General features: G+C 41.2%; 1 protein-coding gene across 4 annotated transcripts in view; it reads right to left on the reverse strand.

Moving 5' to 3' along the window:
• The window catches only part of mid2 (midline 2), a 143,342-nt gene that overhangs the window by 63,522 nt on the left and 52,212 nt on the right, over positions 1-27,608 (reverse strand). For all 4 annotated transcript variants that reach the window (XM_020596178.1, XM_020596156.1, XM_020596163.1 and 1 more), the window contains exon 2: positions 5,187-6,064. In XM_020596178.1, coding sequence (XP_020451834.1) covers positions 5,187-6,008 — 822 coding nt within the window. In that variant the 5' untranslated portion in view covers positions 6,009-6,064. The remainder of the gene's footprint in view (positions 1-5,186; positions 6,065-27,608) is intronic.

The raw sequence follows: 27,608 nt of genomic DNA on the forward strand, positions 1-27,608 counted from the left end.
ACAGACTGGCCAGGGACCAAATGAGAGAGAGGGCGGAGAGAGAGAGAAACAGAGTGACAGGAAGCAGGTGGGAAGGATGATGTTTGTGTGCCTCCATGCAAAACAGCAAAAGTGAGAGAAATATAGTGACAGTTTGAGATGACAGTGACAGAGAGAAGGGGACTTTGTGTATGAAGTAAAAAGAATATGAAATTTGTGGGTGTATGAGAAAGATATAATGGGGAGTGGCGACACTGCAGACTTTTAATTTCCCCTTAAAATCATACCAGTATGTGTTTGGTGTACAATCAGATTAGGTGAACTGAACTCTGAATTGAGAGTTAGAAAGTGAGTTTGTGGGTTTGAACACGATTAAATGTGTATGAATTTGTGTTGCGAGTGTGAGTGATCAAGCAAACATGCGCAAGTTCGCCTCTGGATTAGCAAGGCAAAATGGGTGTAAATACAGCAGGAGTGGAGTCAGCAGCAGGAGCAGACATGATGCGCACGGTGCACAGAAAAGAGACCGCGTCTTAAGGAGCTTAAATGGAAGAAAAATATAAGATATGAGGCGTGAGGGAGTGAAGGAAAAAAATGATGGGGATAAAGGGAAAGAAGCAGGGGCTGGAAAGACTGAAGGGAGTGCAGAGAGGAGAGCGTCAGAGAGCAGTGGAGAGCTGGTGGGGGGGCAGTGTCACTGTGCTATGACTTGCCTGCTCCAAAACAGGAATTAATCCAATAATCGCTTGGAAATGTTTTGCATATTTCTCCATTCTTCTCATCTACATAACAGTCCATCATCTGGAACAAGCATGCATGAGACCTGTCAAGACTCTCTCACACACACACACACACACACACACACACACACACAAGCAATGACAAATTCCATTGCTGTAGGGGTTAGTGCACATGGCGCCGCAGTCTTTAAGTTTATCTGCCGCTTATGTTGAGCATCACTTTAAGCGTCAAGAATGTCAGCAGCTCTGCTATAGGGTTTGCCGACATGTCAGCTCGTCAGTGCTTGACGTGAAAGCAAGCCCTCAAGGACCTATGAGTCGGTAAATTAACTGTCAGTAGTGCAAAGGAGAAGAGAATGAAGACTTCTTATTCTTGTGATGTGATCTATTTATCCCCATTTCTCAAATTCCTTATGTCTGTCTTGTTTCTTCTTCATGTGCTCCTTGCCATCTCTTTCTTCAGGATACTATACCACTTAATTTTATTCAGGTGTTTGTCTTTAATCAAACAATGACTACTGTGGGAGCTTTAGGGGCTGGGGACCAAATGAGTTAAACACAGACACATGGATACCAGCACTGTAAGGTGACTCTACTGCACAAACATGTCACAAGCAATGGCACCAAATACGAATACAATAGAAAACAACACCATCAGGCAAAATTACAGATGTGAATGATCTAGACTTTATGGTGTGATGACCATGTTACTAAAAGGCAGACACCTTTAGCAGTCATATGAATGAACAAAATAATAATTCAGTGGGGGAAAAAACACTGAAAGCCTGACATAATTAACCTTCTAATGCAGCTTAGCAAAACCTACAGTAGTCCAGTGGTCAAAACCTGTGCACTGTCATTATTACAGGAGCAGTTTGAGAGTTTTTTGCATTTATTTTTCATTTCTTTTTGCCTTGAGTTAGATGAGAAGACTGGAAATGGGGAAAAACAGTTGGCTTGGTTCTGTCCAAAGCTAACAAAATCTACCTACCAGCGCCGCTAAATCTCACAATTTCTATCAAGAAATAACTGATGTTTCACTACAAAAAATAATGTGCTCAATACGTGCACCATCTCCTTTGCATCTTTGAAGTTAAGTGCAAATAACTTGAATGTAAACACAAGGTTAAGGTGTGAGCAGTTAAAGAACCATGGGTCATGCATTTCACCTCCAGTGTTTAAAAAAACTTCAGCTTTGCTATTTTTCACCTTTGAGGGTTCCATCACATATTTAAGTCCAAATTTCTGTCCTGAGAGCGCACAATGTGCTTCAGCCTTTTGAATTTTGTCTGGGCAGGGTTTGAAGCAGCATATTAGGCAGCCACAGAATGTACCTAAATGACGCTCTAATGAGCTAACAATAGAGACTCCCAAATCAGCAGGTGATAAGATACTCACTGCTACAGCAGAATGCATCTTAGCTGGAAGTAATTGCAGTGAATTTGATTGTGTGAAAACTAAGAAAATCCTAAAGCGCAGTACATTTAAGCTACCGTCTTTCATGCAGATCAAAGTAAAAACATATTGGCGAGGTCAGCCAATTATAAAACACAAATGTCTTTGTTTCTGAGTAAAGAACTCTGCGTAACAGCTGCCTGGGGAATCAAGTCACATCCCTGCAGTTTCAGCTGTGCCACATTCTGTCTTTTACAGTGCTGGCACCTGTTGAAATTTTCACTCCTGAAATATCCACCCTTCTTGCCAAAGGGAAGCTTACCTTTCCCTTAATGTGTGAGAAATCATTTAGTGACAGTGCAGCTTCCAGAAGAAACCATGTGAAGGGTAATCCAGAGGTCAAACATTAAATGGAGTGAGGCGAGGGCCAAACTGAGGCAATTAAGTGCATTAATTCCGTGGTATTGACTAGTGGCCAATAAGAAGAGTTGACTGGGTCATTGCAGAAGACCAGTCAATAACATTAGGTACACATGACTGAAAACTAAACCAAGCATGTTTCAAAGATTTACACAAAAAGAAACAAAAGAAACGGAGAACCCACACCCCTGCTTGACCTACTGTACATCAGACATGATTAGCTATGCACAAATAGGAAGATTATAAGTTATAGTCACTGGAGGGCTGAGCTGGAGCTTGGGCTGGTACTGGTCTCCTCCCAGATTTGGTGTAGACTGGAAAGTTCAAAGTTAGGAAAGTTCAAAGCCCTGGCTGAGGAATGTTCAAAAGAACCACAGCCAGCTATGAAGAGGGGAGGAAAGCAGAGGAGAGCTAGCTACTTAAAGTCTCTCACAATCAGTAGAGAAACTCCATGCTCGTGTGGGTTAAGCTAACGAGACGTGGAACTTCGCTGACACGTCAGCGCAAAACTGAAAGCGAGAGCCAAAGTTTTAGTGGCACAAATCATCAATAATACAGAATGTGGAATTACATTTTCACTGAAATAAAACTGACATTCTATGCCTCTGAGCACATCACTGCTGTTGTTGTGTTCACCTTAGAGACCCAGTGTGATGGATTTTTGTTGCACATGAAATGTTAACAATGTCTCTTGAAACAGTGCTAACATATTTTTACACCCACACTTTTGTACTCAAGAGTGACACAAATGCACACCGCTATTTCTTTGTGAAATACATCAATGCACAAAACTACTTTCACAGGATTCCATGTCTCTTTGTGTGCAACACAATACCATTCATTTGACATAATCAAACCACAGCAACACCCTCGCACCCTGGGGACAGAAAACATCAGTGGAATTTCCTTAATCTAGGTGACTTCAGATACCTACTGTATAAACACAAAGGATTATGTCTCCAAGTAGGAGATTAACTTAACAAAAAGTATTTAATCTTCATAATAATATAATATATTGAGCAGCCTATGTAGTGCTTCTTTCTTTTGCTGTGCAAAGACACAGAGCATCTGTAAATTTCAGGGAAGCAGTAGTGAAGTCATATCTATCAGACAACAGGGAAAATATTGAGCATGAATGTGTGTTTAAAATGCTGGCCGGTAATATGTGAATTTTAGTACCAAGATAAACATGCACACAATAAGAGATTTTGTGCTTTTACAGTACTTTTGATGTTGCCATCTGTTCAGACACAGCAATACAGAAAACAAATATAAATAAGAAGCATTTGCTACTAAGACTGCTATTATTATCTGCAAGTATACTCATTTTGCTGAACCACTGTCAGTGGAGGGACCACCTCTCTGGTACGAGGGGTCAGTGTGTTAAAACGTAGCTCCCTCTCCCAGTTTCTTCTACAGACTCTAGGATCACTTGATTTATTTTTGCCAATAATAAACTCAACTCAACTCCAAGGACTAAATAAGAAGAAAATCAGTCTTAAAATTTTGTCCCCATTTTTCAGTGATTAATAACAAACTACACGATTCTTTCCAGAAAACTTTTAAGAAATTATTAGGAAACAGCAGACCTATAAAAGTATCCGCATCAGAACTGTTAATAATGGCTTGGCCAAATCGCCCGCCCCTATCTGGTACACAGAATTATTCTGTTAATTGGCATATTTCAGCAATGAGGATGCTCATTTGCAGGGGTACATGAAAAAAAGTTTTACCTTAATAATTCTATGCCAGTGAAAAAAACTCCTCTTATAGTTGAATCTTACTCACTGAAGCAATTCAAAAATAATAATCCAATTTAAATATTTGATACATTTCTATACTGCATGCTAATGTACAACTGGAGTGCAAAATTTGGTGACAAAGTTTCATTTCCAGTGTTTTTGGAAAAATGATGTATATAGAGGTAAATACACAAGAAGACAGACACGTTTTATATGTATTAAAGCTGTGTCCGTATAGTCCACACAAACTCAGGCAAAGTTCTAGGCTAGTTGATGCACCTGGCTGCTTTGGTGCTTTAGTTTTGGAATTAACTCCAGCTATTTGCTCTCTCTGTTGTTTTTTACTGACTCAGCAGTCCTGGTCTTTACACGGATCCTACGAAAGCTCAGTGGCCACAGGGAATGCCAGCTCATCGACTAATATAATGACGGCCTCCCTACTGCTCTCCACCTCACTCTGCCTTTCCTCACCAGCACACCATCCCAATTGTCTCTCTCTCTCTCTTTCTGTTTGCAATCTGTTTTTCTGTCCTTCTTGCTGAACAAAGGTTGTTGTGAGTGAAAATGATGCAATTGTGTCAGTACTGAAAGTTCACAGTCAACAAAAACACACAGAATGAACATCCCCAAGGCAGGAATGGATGGATTAAAGATTTTGCTGCTGGGAAAACTGCAAACAAAGATATCACAGTGAATGCTGCTATGTATGAAAACTCTTTCTTAGGATGGGATCGGCTTCGGTGCTCAGCAGTAAATCATCATGATTCTGTTTTAATCAAATCCTGTTTCAGCTGTGACTTACCTTGCCTCACTAGCATGGAAGTCAAAGAGGAAAACAATCGAGGAGATGCACAGAAATTGTTGTTGATACTGCATGCTTTGTAAACTGGAAAGAACACCAAATACTAACCTTGAGCTTGTCAAAGCGCTCAGTGAGTGAGGACACCTGGTGGTCTCGGTGGCGACCCACCAGCTTGCAGAGAGCGCAGATGAGCTGGTCATCCACCAAGCAGTACATGTTCACCTTCTCATTCTCGTGCTCCAGACAGGTCAGGCTGCGGATGTGAGTGTCTGGCACCGGCTCCACCAGGCGGTGGCTGGTGAATGGCTTCTTGTTAGGGTGGGTTGCACGCAGGCAGCGGTCACAGTATGATACCTCACATGTGACACATGTCTTGACAGCCTCACGGGGCGGATCCTGCTCGCAGAACTGGCAGGTGATGCGTGGATCCATTTTAGCAACAACAGCTGGGCTGTGGTTAGCGTTGGTGTGGTTGATGTGATTGGTGTGGTTGGCGTGCGGGTGGGAGTGGCTGGAAGTGGCCGGGCTGCCACGGGCGCTGCTTCCACTTGTGCCACCACCGCTGCCAATTGTTCCTGCTATTGTACCGCTAATGGTGGCGGTGTAGGGCCGCTGCGGCTGCAGGCGCCGGCTTTCAGTAGGGGAGTTGGGGCTGCTAAGGGAGGCCTTTTGAAAGCGGTCAATGATGTTCTGCAGCGTCACATTGCGCTTAAGGCCTTCCAGACCGCAGTGATTCAGTGTGATGACGTAACGACAGGTGGGGCACTGAAAGGCTGAGATGGACTCAAGGGGCTTGCTGGTGGAACAGTGGGATACCAGGATGCGATGGGCACAGTTAAAGCACAAGCTGTGGGCACAGGGCAAGAGCAGAGGGTCTTCAAACAACTCCAGGCAGATCGGGCAGGTCAGCTCAGACTCCAGTGTTTCCATCTTCAGTTGAACCAATCTAAAGGTGACATCAAATCCCACAGAAGCTGGCCAGTTACCTGCATGAAAAAGAAACAGATATGCATGACTGCTGCAGTTACAAATTAAATAAGCTAAATCTAATCAGAACATTGGCTTTGCAATACTTTGGTTCTTTTTACTGAACAGAACAGCAGAAAGTGTACACAAATCATCAATCTGCCCATTCATTCATTTCTTGTTTTAGCAGAACCAGTATTGGCTTAAAGATGGAAAGACCTGTGCAAATGCAGCTAGAACATCACAAAAGCACACAGACACTTAGTATAGAAAGGATCCCGTCTTTGCAGCCTTTAAAATGATTCTTCTGGCAGAGTCATGAGAAGAAGAGGAGTGACTGAATGAACAGGGAGGAAAAGGACAGAGGTTGGTTCATTGCAGGGGAGGAGTAAAAATCAATGGATTAGCAGAGAAAAGAGCGACAGATGCATAGCAGCTCTTGAGGACAGAAATAGGAACTTGTAACACCCTGACAGACTCTTGACCATATGGTTTTTAACTCTTCATTCTCCCTCAGACATTGCATTTACATCTTTTTTTTTCCTGGCTCACCATGGCCTATTTTTTATAGCTTTTATGTTAGATCAGCTTATGTTATCATGCATTAAACACAACACATTGCCCCAAAACTATTTCAATATGGATACTGAACACTTAAGCAGGAGAACTGATTTCAAATCCTCTCCCGCTTTATCCAAGCCCTCCAAATCTCACCACCTTGAAGCCTGCACATCAAGCTGTTTCCCCCTGGGTGGCTCTAAAACCACTGACATGAGAAATCACCAGTAACCCCCCCATCTGTGCTGATTCATTGGCATCGGAGCATGGCCGAGAGCCACTGATGACTCTCTATCATTTTAAGAAAACAAAGCAAGCACCGTGAAACTACAGCATTAAACCAGACAGCCCCAGATAGCTGACAGTGATAATTTCGCTAGGTGAAGTCAATCCTGAAAGACTGCCCTCGTCTCGCTCCGTGCCAGTCATACAGAATCTACTGATGAGTGAGTTTTAGTGGTTATGACTAATCAAAGAGTACTTTTCACCTTTGGGGCTGGGTTTAAACTCATGTCAGTGACTTATCTGAAGCTTAAGTTAACATACATACATAGAGAGATTTAAACAACATTTAACTCACAGGTGATCAATAAGATAACACAAGTCAAAGTGAGGAAGTGCTGAGCATGAAAAGGTTGAGCATGAGCCTCCACAGTAGGTTTATCTAGTAAGGCAGCATTTAGACACAGCCTATTCACAAAGACCTCTTTCACATTATTCTGTCCCTTTTCAAGACAGTGTTGTGTCCAAAATAGGCAAAGATTTTTGAAAGCCTATGAGATCGTGTTCAATGTGTCTTTCACAAAGACTGTTGTTGGTAAATTGTGTCAGAAACTTGTTTTTTTTATGTAGAAATAAATTTAACTTTGCTTTGAGCTGCAGAAAAATGACTGTTGAAGCAATATTCCTCTCAGTTCTGGATTATGGGGGTGTTGTATATCAACACACTGCTGTTTCCACCTTGAGGCCCTTAGATTCTATGCACCATTCTGCTCTTAGATTTATTACTGGAGATAATTATAACATGCATCATTGCATTTTTAATAATAAAGTTGGTTGGCCCTCCTTGTCTGACAGACGTCAAAATCATTGGTACATATTTATTTCCGTGGCCTTTAGTGGAAAACTGCTCTCTGACATTTTATCCCTTCTGTACTGGCACACTTCAGGCACCTAAGACCAGAACTGAGTCAGGAAAGATTGCATTTGCTGTCAATGCTGCAGTCTCGTGGAACAATCGGCAATATCAGTTAAAATGAGAACCCTCACAACTCTCTGTAATTTCAAGATAACTCTCAACAATCATTTTTTACCGGTTTGTCATTGCTTTCATTAATGCTTTTTTGTTTTTCTTTTTATATTTCGGTTTGTTTGTTTTTGTTTTTTTCTCTTCCTGTGACTTTACATTATAATCAGTATTGCTGTAAATGAACATATATGCTCAGTCAACCTACCCTGTATAAATAAATAAAGAAGAAGAAGAAAAGAAATTATCTTTAAATGCAACTGTAAAAGCAACAACATTTCCTGTACAGCTAAATTATTGGTAAAGCTTTGGCATTAATCAGATAAGCCTGACTCCCACCGAATAATGCAATTCACAACTTGTTGTTTAATGTTCACACCTTGTCAAAATACCATGCAAGTGACAATACCTTCTCTCCATCTATTTAAGTTGCCATATTTGGGAACATTGGATTCGCTGTGCCCATTTGTATTAACTTTATTGTAGCCTACTGTGACACCATCCTAACTTGTTATTGTGCATTCAGCTGCAATGAGAACTAAGCATTACACAATCACCCATAATCTCTAGAATCAGCAAACAACTAGCTGAAGACAGGACTATATAAAGACAGAAACAAAGCTCAAAGGCTCAAATTCATTTGCTCTAACACAGGCTTCCTCCCATCTGGTGCACCAGAAACCATCCTTCGACACTGAGCTGTGGGAAAGGCACTCAAATATGGAAACTAGTTACATGCATGCAGTTGCTTCATTACAAAATGGATTATCAGGATGAAGAATAAACAAATGCTCACAGTTAATCATGCAGATATTACACAGATAAGAGGTGACAGGCACTGTACAAACAAATGTCTGTGTGATGCTCTGATATGAGTATATATTTTAGTTACAGTATTTGTCTGTGAGAAACCTGTGCGTACGTGTGCACATGCACATAATGTCCTCCTCCAGTAGTCACCTTGGCTGCTATTTATCAGAAGCTTGTTATGGTTGTTATCACACAACCTTGCTGTGGGTAAGCTACTATAAGTTCAGCTTCATCACACCAACAATAGGTCTAATTTATCTCTACTTTATCAGAAACTTGATAACTATGAGTTGACACATGGAAATAACCTGAGAAACAGGATGTGGAGGGAGGTGATGAGGGGAGGAGAGGAGCCCTTTAAATGACAAGCAAAGTCACTTGCCCTTCAGCTTGAAGGTAAACTATGATACATTTACAATATATGAAACAATTAGTCTACAATGTGCAACTTCAGTGGATATTTCACTTGTTATGTGAAGGAACATTTTAATTCATCAGCAAGACAGATGTGGGTAATCTCAGAAATAGATGTCAGACTATTTTCTACTACTACTCTTTTCTAAAACAATCTGCACAGTGTAATAAAATAAATAAATTAGGTTAAAAGTCAGTGACACAAGGAATACAATCCTTTGTGACTGAGAACATGTCAACGACAGGAGACAAAGGACACATTCATTAAGCTCCTCAGGAAACGCACTGACTGAAGACCATCAGGTCACTGGGCGACCATATGAACTTTACTGTGGAATCTGGTAAAACTGATGCAGCAAAGAACAATAATGTCTTTTCATCACATGACTGTCAAGAAACATTTCATGTCAATCAACACTTTTTAATTGCATAACAGCAAAATGGTTTTCTACATGTACTGTATGTTCCCTTCAGCGGTGACGCTGTCTGATACATGGGTGTATGTTAAAGTCAGATCTATTTAGCTAATTGCAAAATGAGGAGAAAAGGACAACCAAACCCACTAGGCCAAATCACATAATGGTGTTTTCAAACATTCGCAGTGCAAGTTGGCACACATCATACGTGAAGTGACAACATGCGCTGTGGTTAACTGACAAGAGAAGCTTAAACTTGCTGGTAAACTTGACTATAACCACGTCTCAGAAGAACAGATTGCCTATAAGGACAATGTTTCAACAGAAATACAAGTGTGATGCCAGTCTCATTATTCCGACAGCCTGACATTATATATCATCAATTTAAATAGGCCACAATTTAAATATTGCATCATATGCAGCTCTTTTGATTTTCAAATGCTCAGAAATATGTTCTTGTCACTCTTTTGCATTTAATTACTGATGTTAGTGTGGTCAAAATCATCACTGAAGAACCGACTGACAGTCAGCTGACAAACTCTTTAGTCGGATACAGCCCTAGTCATCACAAATAGATTGTACATCTCTCAAGGAAGCTGTATCACAACAAGAAAACACTCAATTATTACATAAGCTCATCAAATCACAGTGCACGACTGTTATTCAGCATTTTTACATGACTGTCCAATTCATGAGTTGAGTGAATCATCAATCTCACCTTATTCCCTAGGACAGAGCTCAAAAGTGCTGCTTATGCTGATGCTAATGTGACTATGTTTAACAGAGCTTGGTGTTATAATTAACACCAAGCTATAACACACTATCAACAGGCTCATTAAGCTCTAGCTATGTCACTCTGGGGAAACAGTCAGCTATGATGCAAGCCACTTAGGGACCGGCCCGCTAGCTTCATGGTAAAGACATTTGTTCTGCAGACAGGCTGACATACACACAGGCGTTCACAGAACCATACATAGACAGCCAGAGCCTCACACCTACAACCACAAACTCTGTCTCGTTGTCTCTCTTCATCTGCCATTCTTGCTAAGGTGACGTGCCCCATCTGGAAGGAGAACAGCTTGAGCTGGTGCTTGAAGAAAAACACACATGTCACAGGCACACAGTCACACACAAACCCAAGCAGACACACACACACAAACATAAAAGCTATAAGGCACTTGCGCTGATGTACTGATGTGCTGATTACCACAGAAAGATTTGTTTTTTGTCTCACTCAGAGCTTACACTAAAACAGATGAACTTAAGAAAAAAAGGGTTATTACTGATGATTCATTAGTTTGTCTGAAGAGACAGAGATGGATAAACAAATTTCTTCAGTACATGCATGCACACACACACACACACACACACACACACACACACACACACACACACACACACACACACACACACACACACACACACACTCAGAGTGTGAGTTCTAATCTTCTTAAGCTTTATACTGTTGCTTTGACAACCTTATAAATGAGGTCACGTCCATAGAGAGAAAGCAATTTCTGTCCTGTTGGTCTCTTCAGGCTGTAGTGTGGTGATGTGGACTAGCAACTGTAAGAAAACTAACACATCTGTCAGGAATGGTAGGTGTGCTGTTTATTGCTCTGCTGACTTGGACAGTAATTCATTCCAATCTAAGCATGTGAAACATGGGTGATTTGTCTCACACAACAGGCTCCTTTATCTGACTAGTCCTACCGACAGTGACCCGAAAGGGTATGTATGAGCTTTGCAGCACAGCTGTTGCCTAGTTAGGTCATATTCACATCGACCTGGAGCAGAGGAAATAGTTTAATAGCAATGAAGTCTACTTTGCTACTAAGGTCAAAACTTTAAGGGCAGAGACACACCAAGCCGACGTGAAAGAGCTAGCAGCGACTGATATGCTGCCTCACATCTCTTTTTGACTGGGCCAGTCAGGTCGAAGAAAGTGGCATTTGAACACACTACAAAGTTGGCAACAGCCAACTAGCATGTACGTTCTGTGCCTGTGTGGCAGAAATAACTCCCCCTACCAACTGGTGGCGGTATCTGTATTTGTCATTCAGAAAGGGATAGAAGAAGACCCAGACAGCGGAAATACAAGCTGCAAACAAAGCAGCTCTCGTCCAATGCGGCTGCTGTTTATGGCTGGCCTGATGCTGATTCAACATGCCGAATTGGCCGAAAAGCAGCCAGCAGGGTCTGACAAGTGCCAAAGGTGCAAGACACGCTGGGAAGACAAGCACCAACAGACACTCACCGACAGCCCAACGGTGGCTGATGGCCAACCGCCAGCTTCATGTGTCACGGGCCTAAAAGTCTTGAGGGCCGCTGAGAAAAGTGAACATTTATTGAGAAAAGTGAGGTTAATAATTATAATATAATCATAATTTTGTCAAATTTTATGAGCCCAGTGCAGTTCCAGTATAAGGACTTGGAGTGTTCCCACCAGCTGTGTGATTGCATTTGTATCAAGCATATACTGTATGTGTACTGAGGTATTTTATGCTTCACTTAGTAAATGTGACAGTAATGTGCACTGCTACCAGTCTAAAAGATACAACCATGGGGAATGCCTCACAATAGAAAGCACTGATGTCACAGTTTCTATCATTACATAATTTTGCAAACAACACAACAATAAAAAGAGGCTGTTTATTTAAAAGCACAGTCACACTCCCCTGAGTGCACAGTCACATGTGTATGAATTCACATTGCTGACGCACGCATCAGTCGGGAGAAAAGGCATTTGTGGAACAAAGATGATTATCTTTGTACGAACAATACACTTGTAAAAACCAAACTGCTCCCCTCTGAATTGTATTTGCACAGCTGCAGAACCAAAACAGGAGCTTAATGGACACTTGATAATTTTAGGATGAAGGAGCAAGAGTCAAAACAAATCACAACCACATTGAACCTCTGAAACAAACACATGACTGCATCCCCGCTCCAGCTGTTACATTTAGTTTTTAATGAACAACACAACATTTCTCTACCCTGATTTGTAATATCCACACTTTCTTCACATTTGGAACCCATGTTTTTGGACATTTTTATGTCAGTGCATTCATAGCCATATTCCTCACCTGAACAAGCATATTGGATAAATTCCAATTCCCTTACTTTATGGTTCCTCTGTTCACGATACTCGCTCAACCCAGAAGTCATTCTGGTCCACCATCTGGAAGAATGCTCCTATTCCTGCTCTGAGGAGTAAAGATCAAGCAGTGAGGACGCTAGCTGAAAGGGCCATGAGTGAGGATACATATGAGCATCCTTCATGGAGGTATTTTATGGATCAACACGCCCCTTTATCAGCACTTAGCTGGTGACTGGACACTTCAGATGAAGGACTAGAAGAAAGGATGTCTAAACGTGTTTCCTCAATTCCTCTTTCCTCACATTTTCTTCTTGTATCTTTTTCTCACATTGAACGTGGATGGGACTAAGACACAAGGAAGAGAGGCAAGTGAGGAAAACATAGATGCAATTAATGGAATCAGGATTTACCAACTAACACAGAGGCAGCTAGTGACACATGTACTTCAGCATAAAGTGCTTTGAGATTTTGGTTACTTTACTACTCCAGTACAAGAAGCATGGACAGTGAATCTGCCACCGCTCATGGCCCAGACCCCCACCCTGTCCCTTCATCTGCACTTATATGACTCTCTTCTCCCTAAGTGAATCTGGAATCTCTCCATCTCACTGGAGGTTGTCAATCACAGGCTTATCAAAGTAATGGTAAGGAAGCAGAAAATCACATCACTGCGATTTAAAGGCTCTGCAGAACAAGACAACAGTAAACAAGAGCAGCAGGGGCTGGTGTTCTTCCTTTTGCTATAGGACTTTGGGAAACACAACCTGAGACATTGCCATATTTTTCACTGTGGAACATTAAAGCCGGGATTGGGGTGGGGACTCTAACCACTTATATCTGAGGAAAGCTAAAACAAAGCAGTGCTAGCTAACTATACGTCACGGTACATAACGTTTAGGCTTGATGTTTCAGCTCACACAGATACTGTAGTTAGAGTACTTTATCAAAGGAATGGTTGGACATTTTGGGAAAAAAAAATGTTTATCTGCTTTGTTGTTGAGAGGTAGATTAGGGGGCTCATGTTTGGATGGTTAGCTCAGCTTAGCAGAAAGAGTGGAAGCAGGGGGAACAGCCAGCCAGGTTCTGTCTTCAAGTTATAAATATATGCCTATCAATGCCTCTAGAACTCACTATATCTTTCTTTATCGAAAGTGTAAAAACAACACTTGTTCTGAGGAGCAGTCACTCCACTGAGTTTTCTCTGGTCCTCATAGATCCATAGTCCTGCACAGATTCAAGTAATTGCTTCTCATTTAACTCTCAGCGTGAAGGAAAGTCTTTTTTTGCCCCAGAGTTTCATACTATTCCTTTAAGGTAGTGGAATTCCACAACCATATGCCAACCACCTCTATTGTTCTGGAGAAAGCTGAAAATGTAAGAGCTAAACCTTAAAGGTGTTTCCACTGACACGAGGGTGATAGCATAAACTGTTTGTCTTAAACAGTTGCTTTAATGTTTTAACCATAGTGTGCTCTAGTAAAATTGCTGTTTGCCAGGTGTCTGTTAACGGCTAGCTGCAGTCATGGTAGTCATCAGGTTGATTCTCCACAGTGGTGCGGGGCTAAACAAAGACAGATGCTGTTCAGCTGACAAGCCTAGCCTGTAGCCTGTAGTCTGTGACCTCATTCTGCTGTGGACCTGTTGTTATGCTATGAGCATTTCACAAATATCTCCAAACAGGTGAAAGGTTAAAGGCTTTCTCTGGTAGCCTTTCATGTGAAGCAGTGACACATTAAAAAAAAGCTACCTGGATGAAAACAGAAAAACATGTTGAAACATAACATGACAAGACTGAGGTCTGAGTTTCTCTCTCTGCTTCTCACAGGGTGTTTCTCACTAAAACAAGCTCCTTTCTTGCATTACTGTCTGTAGTAACCAAATTGGATCCAAGGCGTCTTTTCATTAAGAATATTTGGCCTGTTTGTGAGACCTTCACACTTGGCGTGGCACAGGTACCAATTAAGGGTGCACACATTAGCATTTGGTCTAAGCACCTCGGCTGAAAAGAAAAAAGAAATGGGACATTGTTTGTGTGGAGTCAGTGGAATTCAGAAGTGTTAGTGAATTTCAATGCTGACATTTTTTGGAAGGAAATTTATTTTAGTAAGTGGGGTAAAAAAATACCCATAAGCATAAGACACGTGTCACGACCAGGCACTGCTGAGTTCTGCCAGCCACCAAGAGACTACAGTTATTCACCGCTATGGTGCTGGAAATAGGAAACTGGGTAGCCTCAAAGCGAGTGCGCTGTAGCTGACCACAACACACCAAAACCACACATAGAATTATATAGGTGAGATCAATCAGCACATTTAACTTGTGTCTTTGCATTTCTGTGCAGTATCTGACAGGAGCCGTGTGTCTCAGTGCAGCTGCTTCATGGGCTAAAACCAAATGTTTTAGCATGTGAGAAACTGGCCGGGGTTGGTTCAGCCACCCCCATTTCCCTTCATCTTTTCCACTCTTCTACTTCTACTCTCACTATTCCTCCCACCACCCCTTGCCCAGTCTTTCCTTTCTCTTCCTCTCTCACTCTATCTTTTCCTGCCTTTCTCTCTCCCTGCAGCAGAGCTCAGAGTGGGCTGGTTTCATCAAACATGTGATTCCTATTCATAGAATGTAAACAGTAATGTAGCCAAGCCGGTGTTTCCATTTCACATTCAGTGCAGTTGAGCAGGCTGGCTTAAGCTTAACCCTATCACTGCTACACAGGAGGTGGTTCTTATTCCAAAACCAATTTCACATAAATCTAGAAAGATATGTTACATTTCAACACATTTTAGGGATTGTGTCGCTACCTTTTATATCATGTTTGTGTAATGAATTTAGGATCTGTGTTTATAAGGAACTTATTGGAGAGCATACATCTACAAACCGAGTGCTGCATATTGAGTCCTCAATTTATTTATTTACATATTTGTTGCAAATTATTTAGCCATGTTCTCTGCAAAAGGCCTTATTAGAATAACCTTTCCTGTTTCTAAATCTTTTCAACAAAATCTATTTTTGCAATATCCATGCAAGCACCTGACAGGCTTCAAGGTCAGCCTTCATACTCAGTGGAGTATGAAGGCAGCAGGCTGAGCTGTGGCTCATTATACCAGTCTGATTTCTCTGGTTACCAATATTAGCTCTTGAAAAAACACTGGCCTCTCATAGTTCACCTCACTATGCCTCAGATGATCTCACAGAAACTCCCATTATTATATAACACACAACAGCACCAGGGATTCTGCAGGAATGATATTTGCAGCTGGAAGCTGATGTGCTTGTCTAACTGACATATCCAAATCAAAACTTGGTACCAGCATGTTTTATTGTTGGTAAATATAGTGATAAAATGATGACATTTCTCACATGACCAGCATTTGTTCTGTCTATATGCTCATGGGCAGGTGTGTCTCACAGGATTACAGACTCTTATGACTATCATGGGTGCAGCTGTCTGTGCGGTTGCATGCACCTGCACTCATTTCCACAGCTTTATTTGTTTCCTGTATTCATTTTGTTGCCTGTCATTAGTGCTGTTGAGGGCTCAACTGTGTGAAGGACATTTGCTGATGCAAGACACTGAAAATAAAATAACCAATCAATGCTTGTCAAGCACAAGGCCAAGCCAGATTTGCTAATTGGTTTAATACATGTATAGATTAAAGCAAACTGAAATGAGATTTTCACTGGGTTGTGACAGTGACTAGAGCGCACATCCTCTCCTTTACCTTCTGCTTAATACTTGTATACTTACTACGCCTGTTATAGCTTGGCAGCCTGTGGGTAATAAAGTTAATACTGTCAGCCGTCGTCTCATCATCTCTCTGAGGCTCTTTTGCTGCGGTGGAAAGCCTTATCAGGCTTCAACACAACACGGTGTAGCATCCATGCTACTTCCATTATTCATGTGCATTTGCCCAGGTGAGAACAAACCCAGGATGAGAAGTTGGCAAAACATCTTATTAGACATTTAGACGTGGCTGAGCATGCTGCAGGAAGGAGACAATAAATAGAGAGAGAGAGAATAGAGACACTGCTAAGGCCAAAAATATACAGTAAATCAGTAAGCAGGCTTCAAGCCCAGAGGAGTGGCTAGTGTGTTGGTTGTGACCTGCTGACCCTGAAAGTCAGGCTCATCAGACTGTGGTCAAGTGGACATTAACATGAAATTCCCTTCTTCAGACGCTGTCTTTTTTTGTAGCATGCATACAGGACACACTATTAGTTTTAAACTAACCAGGGGAAGAAGAGTTGGATCCACAGTAACTCGGATATAAATTTCTTAAGCTTAATTTAGACTTGTCTGCAACTACGCATAGGTATTGACACATATCTATGCAGCAGAGGGGTTTATAGGTAAATGTGGGTTGCCAGCGTTCGCAGATGGTCCAATGTGCACCCCTCCTAAATTTCAACTGCATACTGTGTGGAGCTGCACATCCTGCATGTCGAGTGGTTGGTCTGACCAAGACATAGCTGGCTGCTATTGCTCTGCTAGCAGGTAATCACATCTCCAAAAAAGGTCAGAGCAAATAGGCGCTACTTGGAATTAGCAAATACAAATTGGCATTTGCTGTTTGAGCGCGTCCTGGTTAGAGCATTAACGTTCACACAAGTATAAATGCAACAGCTATGCAAATGTCTTTGAATGACAGACACATACGTATGTTCCCATACATGTAGTGATGCACAGGTCTAAATCTAGCTTTAGAAACAAATGCATATTCTTTAGGGAATTCAGTATCCCTCGCAGTCCCACAATCTTCTTCTATGTTTCTAACTTTATTGCCAGTAGTTTAAAAAATTGATATAGACTGTACTTCCTTCTTAACTCTCAATTTGGCAGCCAAACTGGATTAAGCGCTAAGTTTGTTCTCATACACAAAAATACTGGGATATTCCAAGCCAGCTCACCTTGAATGTTGACAGTTTTATTTTCGAAAATGACTAAGCTTCACAAAACTCCACGATAACTATTAATCCCTTCCATGCACAGATAAAACTAAAAAGAAACCAACTAAAATGACAGAGTAAAAAAGCACACACTGCAGAACTTAAGCATCTAGTGTATATTGTCTTTACTTGCAGAAAACAACTTGCTTGCCTTGACAACTTACACCAATTCAAAGTCCATATCTCTATGTTTTCATCTGAATATGTGTGTATGCATGTATGTGTACAAGAGCACTACGGCAAGATAATGGCTTACCTTTAACTGGAATTGTCTATAAATATGCAAATTTACTCCACATAGTGTGAAAAAGCAATCTATGCATCAGATAAACGGCACTTTCAGTTTCTGAAAAGAGGATCTTTTCAGTGGGAAATTGCATTTCCGGCCCCTGTACACCTACGGTATATCACAGTGGAACGACTGTCAAGAAAACAATAGTGCTCTGTATGAAGATTGATGATATATTCCAGAAAAGTTTTTCCATGTCCAAAAAAAAAACAGCTGACAACTTTGAACGTGCCATATTTGTGCTTTAAATGAGCAGGTTAACTGATGTGTAAGGTGCCAGCCTGTGATCAACAGCCTGCCAAACAGTATTAGCAGGATGTTGTCCAAGTTGTTATTGACTCTAGAGGAGACACCCAGGCCAAGACTAAGGTTACTGACTGTTTGTTTGACAGATGCCCTTGTAAAAAGAACAAAAACCAATAAAACATACTGTATCTCAGAAAAAAAGCTTGTTGTGCTACTGAACACCGGTGAATTTCTCTGACTGGAGTTTGGACAGTTTTCTCCTCACTACAGTCATTTTGCAAGATAAAAACCAAAATGTTTCAAAGAGAAGAACTGCAGTTACACATTCTGGCAAAAAGTGGTGATAAGCTTGAGATAAAGACAGACAAAGAGTCAAAGAGGGAAAGCCTCTGTGGCAGATGTGTATATCCTTGTGTGCTGCTGTGCATGCTACCTCATGTGCATGCTGTTTCCTAAATCTGCTTACACAGGCAGCTGCAGTTCAGTCTTTTCAAACTGTCAGCCTGCCAGTCAAGGGAAATGCATTTATAGGCCTGGTACAAAAGATAGTACAGATAGAAGCCTCGTTAGAGTTGTCTCAGCTGAATCATCCGTAACCCCATTACATACAGTCGCAACATCTAACCTCGTTTTGGGGACTACTCTAACTCCCTCCTGCTCTTTCTCAGTAGAGGTGGGGAAAGAGGAAAAACCTTATGAAATGACTAAATTAAATCAATGATTTAATATTCTAAACCCAAAATGGATTTTCCATTCCAGCACTTGCACCGCCTTACTGCCGCACCTTGTGCTGCACTTTGCAGAACCATGTGCACAGGCTGCATTTATCCAGATGTAAAGAGCAATTTCTTAAAACCGTGAAATTAAACTGACCTGAGCTGTCAAAGGTGAGAACAGGCTGCTTGACCAAAAGCTATTAAACACAAGTTTTTTTTGCTCCAAGTACATCATTCACCTTGGGTCAAAGTCTGCACCCAACCACCCCTCAAAACACCCCACCATAAAACGTCCAAGAGAGCCATTTGCCACTTCAACTGTACTGTAGTAGATGGTGCCATTAATAAAGCAGGAGGATTTTGTGACATGCTACTAGGCTGTTCAGTTATTCATGATGAGCAGGTGTCAGGCAGAGAGAGAAGGAGATAACAATACAGAAGAAAACCAAAGGAGACCTAGAAACACAGAGAGGTCAAGACAAATCACCTCAAAAATATATCACACAGAGAGAAAAAGAAAAAGAGCAATAAAGACAGAAGGAGAGAGGAAAGCAGAAACAGGAGGAGAGGTGGGAGACCTTGCCATCAGTGTGACCCCAGGGAGGGGGTTCCTGTCCTCTTTTCCTGTCCTCTACAAAGTCAGAACCTTCTATTTATACAGCACTGTAATGTTTGGCATTTCCTTCGAGGGGGGAGAGTATGAGCCATTGTTTTACTTGGCTGCTGTTCGACTGGCTCAGCATGCTCCATGCATCGAAATGTCAGAGGTTTGTAGCTCTATTTGTTCAATAAATGTTATTACAGATAAACAATCATCTGCTCCTTCTTGAAATGGGAAATCTTATTATAGGCAGTGGTTAAAAACAAGACTCAATAGACAAGCACAGACAGGCATTTGATGGATTAAGTTGTTGTTGTTGTTTTTAACTCTTTCAAAATATTAATATGAGGCATGTAGTAGGTTGCCAGTGTGCACAGCGAAACATGACTGTGCAAAGGCAGATCTGAGTTTGCCGACTGCAGCTGCAGCAACAATGTCACAAAGCTACGCCGCACATAATCACTGCAAACACGGTCGTTTGCAGTGACAAGCAGCCACTCTAACCTTTTAGGAGCAGACAACTTCAGAGACAAAGAGGAAAACACAGGGAATGTGATTTAATAATGGGATTCTTTCCTGAACTCCAGAACACAGGATGTCAGATGACTAAATGAGACACATCTGTCTCGTTTCCTCTTTCAGTCTTTCATTAGACATTTCAGTGCTGTTCCTACACAGTGATGCTAATACCACACATACAGAGCGGAATAAAAAAGAATAAACAAATAAAAACAAGAACAACAATACGTCGATATATGCAAAATTCTACAGCCAAAGCTGCATTTACATTGACAGAGTTCGCTCTCACAGACTCTCTACAGCATTTTGAATAATGTGTTTGTGAAGGGAGAAACAAAAACATACTATATCACTAAGCCAACCCCCAGCCCTGAAAATGAAGCCGACACAAATCAATAGGTTGTTAGTTAAACAAGAGCTGCCCAATGCTGCTGCTGTTGTAAATATAGCTGCTCTCAAGGGCATTGCAAAAGGAAAGAGAATAATTGTGAAGGTTAACAATGCCTACTGCTATATCAATATTGAAGTGAACTAGTGGCCTGGAGGCTGAAAAAAAAGAAGCTCAGATCTTTTTGCTGAAGGCAGGTTCATAAGAACTCCTACTCATACTAAAACAGGTCTGAATAAAATGGTCAGTGGAACAGTTTCATATTTTAGGAACCCAGTAGTGATACAATATAACCTCTGGCAGGCAAAGACAGGTGATCTATGTTTAGCAACGGAGAGCATCAGAGATCACTGTAACTAACTTATCACACAACAGGAGGGTACAAGAGCTGCTTTTAGCAAGAAGGTGCTCCTCAAAAATGCCTGCTGGGTGGATGAGTGTGCGATGTCTGTACTGTATGTGGGTGAGTGTGTGTGAGAATCAGTCAAAGAATGAATAGTGGGTTTTTTTTGTCCTGCTATACACCTATGACTTCTTGTGTAGTTATTAACCCTCCCCAGAATCTGACAAACATCCTTGAAGCTCAAAAACTTTTTACACCTCCTCTTGTTTACACCAACCCTCCTGATTTGTCTCTTTATAGTCATTTCTCTCTCCCCACCTGTTTTTTCCATGCCCGATCCCTCTATTTTTATAACAGCATCCTGGCCTGTGCTGGCATTAATATGCTACACACCTCCGGTAAATGGACCAAAAATGGAACAAGGGTTGGTAACAGGTTTCTACAATAGTTAGAAATAATTATGAAAGCAATCTTCTAATGTGGTGATGTGTAAAACAAGTTGGAAATTTCAGTCTCATATGCTGTTTTAAAGTTGAGTTTTGTAGAACCTTCCATAACATCCTTACATAATATATTAAATGCTGAAAATCATTATAAACATGAAAAACTCACTATGTTACGATACACATGAACAACCACACAGGAGCCCGGCTCCTCCATCCCAGACAGAGGTGTGATACACTATAATCAACAGTGAGGATTCTGGGATGCGCAGCATGACGGAAGAGCTGGGCCTGATCCTGAGCTCCTGGTGCCAGCGGGTGAGATCATGGGAAAAAGGGGCGTCGCCATAGGAGTGCCGCACACAGGCAGCTGGATGTTAACAAGCGTGGTGGGAGGTTGGCCCCCACCACAGCTCAGCTGCTGCTGTTGGGCTGTGGTTGGAGGGTATTGTATAAAAAATTACCCCACCCCCCCATAACCAAATATTACTTTGACTACATGTTTTTATATGGAAATTTGATTGATTCATTATATACAGCAGCTTTGCAGGTTTAGAATGGCAGTCAAATGAAAGTTTCTATAAACATGTTAACACTAATATGCAGGATTTTCCCTTTGAATGTGCATTTTTTGGATATTCTACTAGTAAATTTGAACCCTCTCAAGCAAACTTCATTCACAAATTTACAGCAATATCACTCATTTCTGCCTTCCTATGCTTTCCAAAACTCTCATTTACACATTTTCTACATCAAGATATAACTAACAAAAAAAAACAAATAAAAGTTTTTTTATATAATCAATGTGTAGTTTAATGGAAATATTACTATTCATTTCAAACTGGTCTCTGCTCATTGAACTAGGCATCTGCACTCATTTCTGAAATTAACTCTCCTGCAAACTCAATCTGACATTCAAGGTATCTGAGTACAATTATCAAGTGTCATCTCAGTTCAAATTATATTTTTCTCATGTACAAATTGTTGTATTTTGCTGTTATTGCTATGCTGTTACTGACAGACTCCTGTCACGCACCTGCTGCTATTATTTCTCTGTTCGAGTAGAAACCAGAGTGAGTACTTTCCCCTTCCCGGTGTGTTACCTGTTATGCAGTATAAGTACCTGAACACTGCGCCGTTGTTAACCTGACTGCTACCGCTCCACTGTTATCCTGCCTGCTACCGCTTTATTGTTTATCAGACTGCTACTGCTCTGTTGTTAACCTGCCTGCTACCGCTCCACTGTTTACCTGACTGCTACGCTACCCTGAGTCCCTCCTGCTACCAGCTCTCCTGCTCGTCTTCTGGTTCCTGAGTCCCTCCTGGTTCTTCATCCTCCTGGTCCTTCATCCTCCTCATCTCCTCCTGGTCCCTCTTCTCCTTGGGCGCCCGTCCCCCTTGTTCCTGCTCGTCCTCCTGGTTTCCTGTTCTTCCTGGTTAACCCCCTTATCTGTCGCCTCTGCACATCCAGCCTACCTGAGGCGGGCTTGCCCTCCACCACTCAGCATAACTTGTCTGTCCTTAATAAACATTTGTCCTTAGCTCCTACTCCTCCTGGTTGGTTCTGTGTCTGCACCTGGGGTCCACACTGTGCTCATACATAATACAGAGATTTGTTTGCTCTGGAACTAAACAAATCTGGGCATTTTACTAACTTGGAACCAGATCCAGAACAGAACTATCTATGATTGGAACCCATTTCTAATGATACTTGTATTAATGTCAGCTGAAAAGGTTTACACATCTGTCTCAGTGATGAGACAGTGGAAAAAGGATGACAAGGAAAGAAACAGTCGGCAGAAGGAGACATTCAAAAACAGGAGTAAAATACATTATAGCAATTCTTGTGCTTCTTCATTCCTTTGGTAAATGTTGGTCATGTGTTCAAGATTATTGGTATCCAAACCCGATTTCCCTTTCCAAGATCAGTGAGTTATTACATCTGGAACAAGTGGGGCCTGGAGCCCCAAACTGAAATCCAAGATTCTGCTTGTAGCTTACAGGCTTTTACTGGTTTACATCTTAAGACTGGACCATGACACGTTTGTCATCTGAGCTACCCTGGCCTCTATAAACGTAAAGTTGTATCTAAAAAATTCATGGATTGTATCATTAAATCAGTTCCTGAAACTCCTTGCTACAGAAGACAGTATATAGAATTTCGCTTAAGACATGTTTTGCATTAGTGAGCAACCTGAGGTGTATATCCTCCTAGTGATCCAGAGTGGTACAGAACTACAGTAAGTCTATCACCTTCTGGTCACACAACATCCCTCCATAAAGACCCACAGGTCCGTTTTGTTCTTAACACACATACCGTACAGCTTAGCTGGCTTGCAGAAGTCAGCCAAAATCTTGCAAGCTCAGTTTTTGCTCTGAGATTTGGGTCTGGAAAACATCCGCTGATGATCGATTGAGCGAAACAGAAGCCGGGCCAGTCAGGAAACTATGGGATGTGGATTTGATGATGATGGGAATGAGCACCACATTTGATTTGCAGCTACTGACCAAACTGAATGCAAAGTAATTTAGGCATTTACCCAAAACAAAGTTCATTAATCCTTGAAAGACCACAGTAAGCAAATGGAACCTTCTGGCTTTAGAAGACTAATAGTTTACTATACAAGACTTTAAAGTTAGGGCAACAACAAAAATAAAACAAAACTAAACAAAAAAAACCATCACGCACACACACATACATTACAGGTTTAAGACCACAGAGCATATGTTTCTCCTCAACGGCATTGCCTGAGCTTTATCTCTTGTATTTTTTGTTCTGCTCAGATAGCACTGTATGCAATTTGACCATCTGGGTGCAACTGCTCAATCCCAGTCTAGAACTAAGTTCAAACAGCAGTAAGCCCCTCTATATGTGTCACAGACAGATGTTTAACTCCCAACCAGTATATGCATAAAATCACAGCGATGTTGGTACTGACTAGAAGGAGAAAGTTATGCAGTGTGGTTCCGTGCAATACTACTCCTTATTGATGTGCATGCAGTGCAGGAGTCAGCCTATGCATCTCTTGGCAGGGACCTTCATTGCACTCAGTGTAATGAAGAGATGAAAGGAGTGTGGAGACAAAACCAGGAGGCCATCTGTCACCACATACATCCATCTATGCCAGGTTTGTTTCGACTCCCACATTCATTCCCTTGATCAATTCTATATCACACAGACCATTTTCTCTATTAATAAATGCTCCCAAGCAAAACCTGGCAATGTTAGTTTCATTCTTTAGTTTCTGTTTATACCATCATTAATTACTACTGCTATCACATACTGTATAATTTAAAGGTATAAAACTCATATTTTTTTACTGTAAACCAAATAGTTTTTCGATTACTATAGACAAAATGAAGATATTTACCTTTATACAGTATGTCCACTGCTGTCGGACAATCGGGCTGAACTGCGTTGCCAGTTATTTGTAATGTGTCTGTTGCGGGAAGTAAGTTTGAACTTGAGAGAGGAGGAGAGCAGATTTTTATTCTTATTAAATGATTGACAACACAATGTGTCTCTTTTCACACGCTGGCTCGTTAGGGCCCGCCGCTGTCCCACCTGTTTTGGCACTTCCCATTTAACATAGCTTTCCATGCTTTCTCCTTTGCTGTGCCAACTCTTGTGATTAATATCAAGCTTGTTACAGATCCCTGTAGTTTTGTTGCACTTTGTACACTTAGACATTAAATGGCAGCTGCTCCTGAAGAGCATTCAGTGTGATTATGCTTATTTCAGTGCTCCCAACATATCAATTTTGCATCCACAATAAAGATGTCCTCTTGGGTTTTATTGCTATTATAAAACAGCCAAAAAGAATCACATTTCATCTTCCCACAATAACACAAACACTAAAAACAACAGCATATTTAAACTAAGCCTTCTTTAACTGATTTAGATCCCACCTTCGTCACTACAGAAAGGTTTGCTCAGCTCATTTACTTTTTGTATGAGGACTCACAATAGAACCGAGGGTAAAAACTCAGAAGCACATGCTTTATTAAAGGCACCACTTCTGCTGACTGAGATGATTTATTTGAACTGTTGGGAAGAATTAGTGGACTTGCCACAGTCTAGATTTGTTGCAGAAAGCTGGAACACTGTAACGGATGGTAAGGCATAGAGCAGAGGGCAGCGAGTTTAAAACATCAAGGGTGCAGATTCATGGCTTCCCTTGGTATGTGCCTTGGTTGCTCAACACCAACCAGCTCGGTGCGTGCACATACACACACACACACACACACACACACACACACACCCTATAGTTTTTGGTGGCTCCACCCATTGTGAGGGACAAATTATGTTATGTTCTACTTCATAAATCACTTACAGCAACTTGAGATTTTCAGTTTCTCTGTTTTAAAGTTTTTTTTAAAGTTTGATCAAGGCAAATGCCATTTGGAATTAAAATGTATGACATATGTCACATCTGAAATGAAAATGAAAAGAGTTCTCTCAGAGAGCAGATCTGCCTAATTGGTCTTATTTCTAAGCTGCTAGGCACTAGACTTTATTTAAAAGTCTTCTAGGCCTTTTTGAGAATTTGAATGAGTACCACAATATAATTTATGATCTAAAAGGCACTTGATAAATTAGCTAAATGCCAGAAGTCACTTAATGAAAAACAGTCAGACGGAAGACAGAGTTACGTGTTATACAACCAGCCCTGAGGTAAGTAAGGACAAAATGTGTCTGATGCTTTTTTCTTCTACTTAGTGTTGTATTATTAACACCTTTTTAGGGCCAGGTCATTGCACTCGCTGCACAAGAAGTCAAATTATTCAACGCAATGGCCAGTCAAAACCACTACTGTTACATCAAGCACCATAATCTTGTTTTAATTTTACTTGATCTAGTAAATTCAGCCTTACACCTGTAGTGGTTAGAAATAAACCAGATTCCAGAGGTAATATGTAATAGAACAGTATGTAGTTCATATTTAGATAACACTTGTGTTAGTTGTGTAAGGATGTAAGGCTGAGCTCAGTGTGTACAGAAGCTTGATCTGTCTCTGGCGCAGGCAAGAATATCTTGGGCTGTGTCCCTTGTTTAGCCTAGGGGTCAACATCCTGAGTGACTTCCTCCTCAGATAGGGAATGGATATATTTTAGCTGTAGCCTTATTGGACATATTATTTTAAAGCTACCACTCTCTCCTAATCCCAGTGCTGTGCTCAGTGAAAAACAGAACTTTATACACAAAAAGCCAAACAAAATAGGTTAATAGCAGGTAATGCAAACACAAAGCTTTAGAGTCTTTGGAATACAAACGGAGAATAGCACCCACCAATCCTCAGAGGGAGAGAGGAGGGAGACACAGAGGGTTGGATGGAAGAAGAGAGGAGGGAGAGATGATGGATGCATGGATAAACCAAGAGAGAGACAAAAGAGAGCAGGAGGGAGGGAAGGGAAAAATAAGGATGAAAGCGAGACCGACCACAGGAAAACAACCCCAAAGACAGACAGTCAGCAAAGAGAATGTATAGCTTTTGAAGGTAGAAGTGGCAGCCTAGAGCACTGACTTTGTTCTTGTCTATCTGAGATGGAATCATACATGAGTGTGCCGATGTGTAATCACTCTGATGAGCGATGCAGCACTATGGCACAAGACAGGGCAGCTCACTATCACAGTGAGCTATACAGCGCACTCATAGGACAGGCACAGGACTGACTGGGTTTGTGCTTTTACTCCACCTTATCGTGACTTTGCTCCCCTCAAAGAAACTGGCATAGTGTCAATCTGGAAACAAGACTTAAGATCGAGTAAAGAACCACAGATTTAAGTAAAGCCAAATAAAAAGCAGAGAAGTACTCAAGATGTACTTAAGCCTGGCAGGCATTTACAGCAGTGGTGGCCTTTCCTGTTAAGGCTATACCCAACACACACTGGTATTCAAAGCAGCCTAACAATGAGCATGTTCCCTCATACTGTCAGCTGAGCTCAGCAGGATCATCAGAATTGAGCTGAGTTCAGTGTTTGGCATTCAGCACTGCATGGAGTGAATTAAGTGTAGCGATACTTCAACACTGCCCTGCAACTTTGTGCATTTCATCACAATTTGACAAAGGATTAATTCTGGGGCACTGGTTCACCTCAGAGATACTCAATGGGAGATTTATTTTCCATTCTGAAGTGGGTGTTCATTGTATCAGATCAGCTGAAACTGGATGGGAAAGATTTTGGATTCATCTATATATAATTACATTTGCATTTATGTCAAAGTATTCAAAGTAGAGTCATATTTTTAGGTAACAGTAACATTTAAAACACACTCCACAACAATCACATCAAAATTCCTAATAATAGCATTAACTGAATATTACAGTGATACTTATAATTAAGTGTCATCTATTCAAGGCAACAAAACCAATAAATAAAACACCAAAATGCGTGTTTCAAGGCACAATCGGATCCTACAGCTCCACATCTGAGCCTGTGAAATCCCTAAAACCAGCACAGGGATGCACCTTTTTTGAGAACTGTTCCACATGCCTTGCATGACAGCAACACGAGTCTCTCTGCTGATT

The sequence above is a fragment of the Monopterus albus genome, unplaced genomic scaffold (genome assembly GCF_001952655.1).
Source record: "Monopterus albus unplaced genomic scaffold, M_albus_1.0 scaffold2.1, whole genome shotgun sequence".
Classification (NCBI taxonomy): domain Eukaryota; kingdom Metazoa; phylum Chordata; class Actinopteri; order Synbranchiformes; family Synbranchidae; genus Monopterus; species Monopterus albus.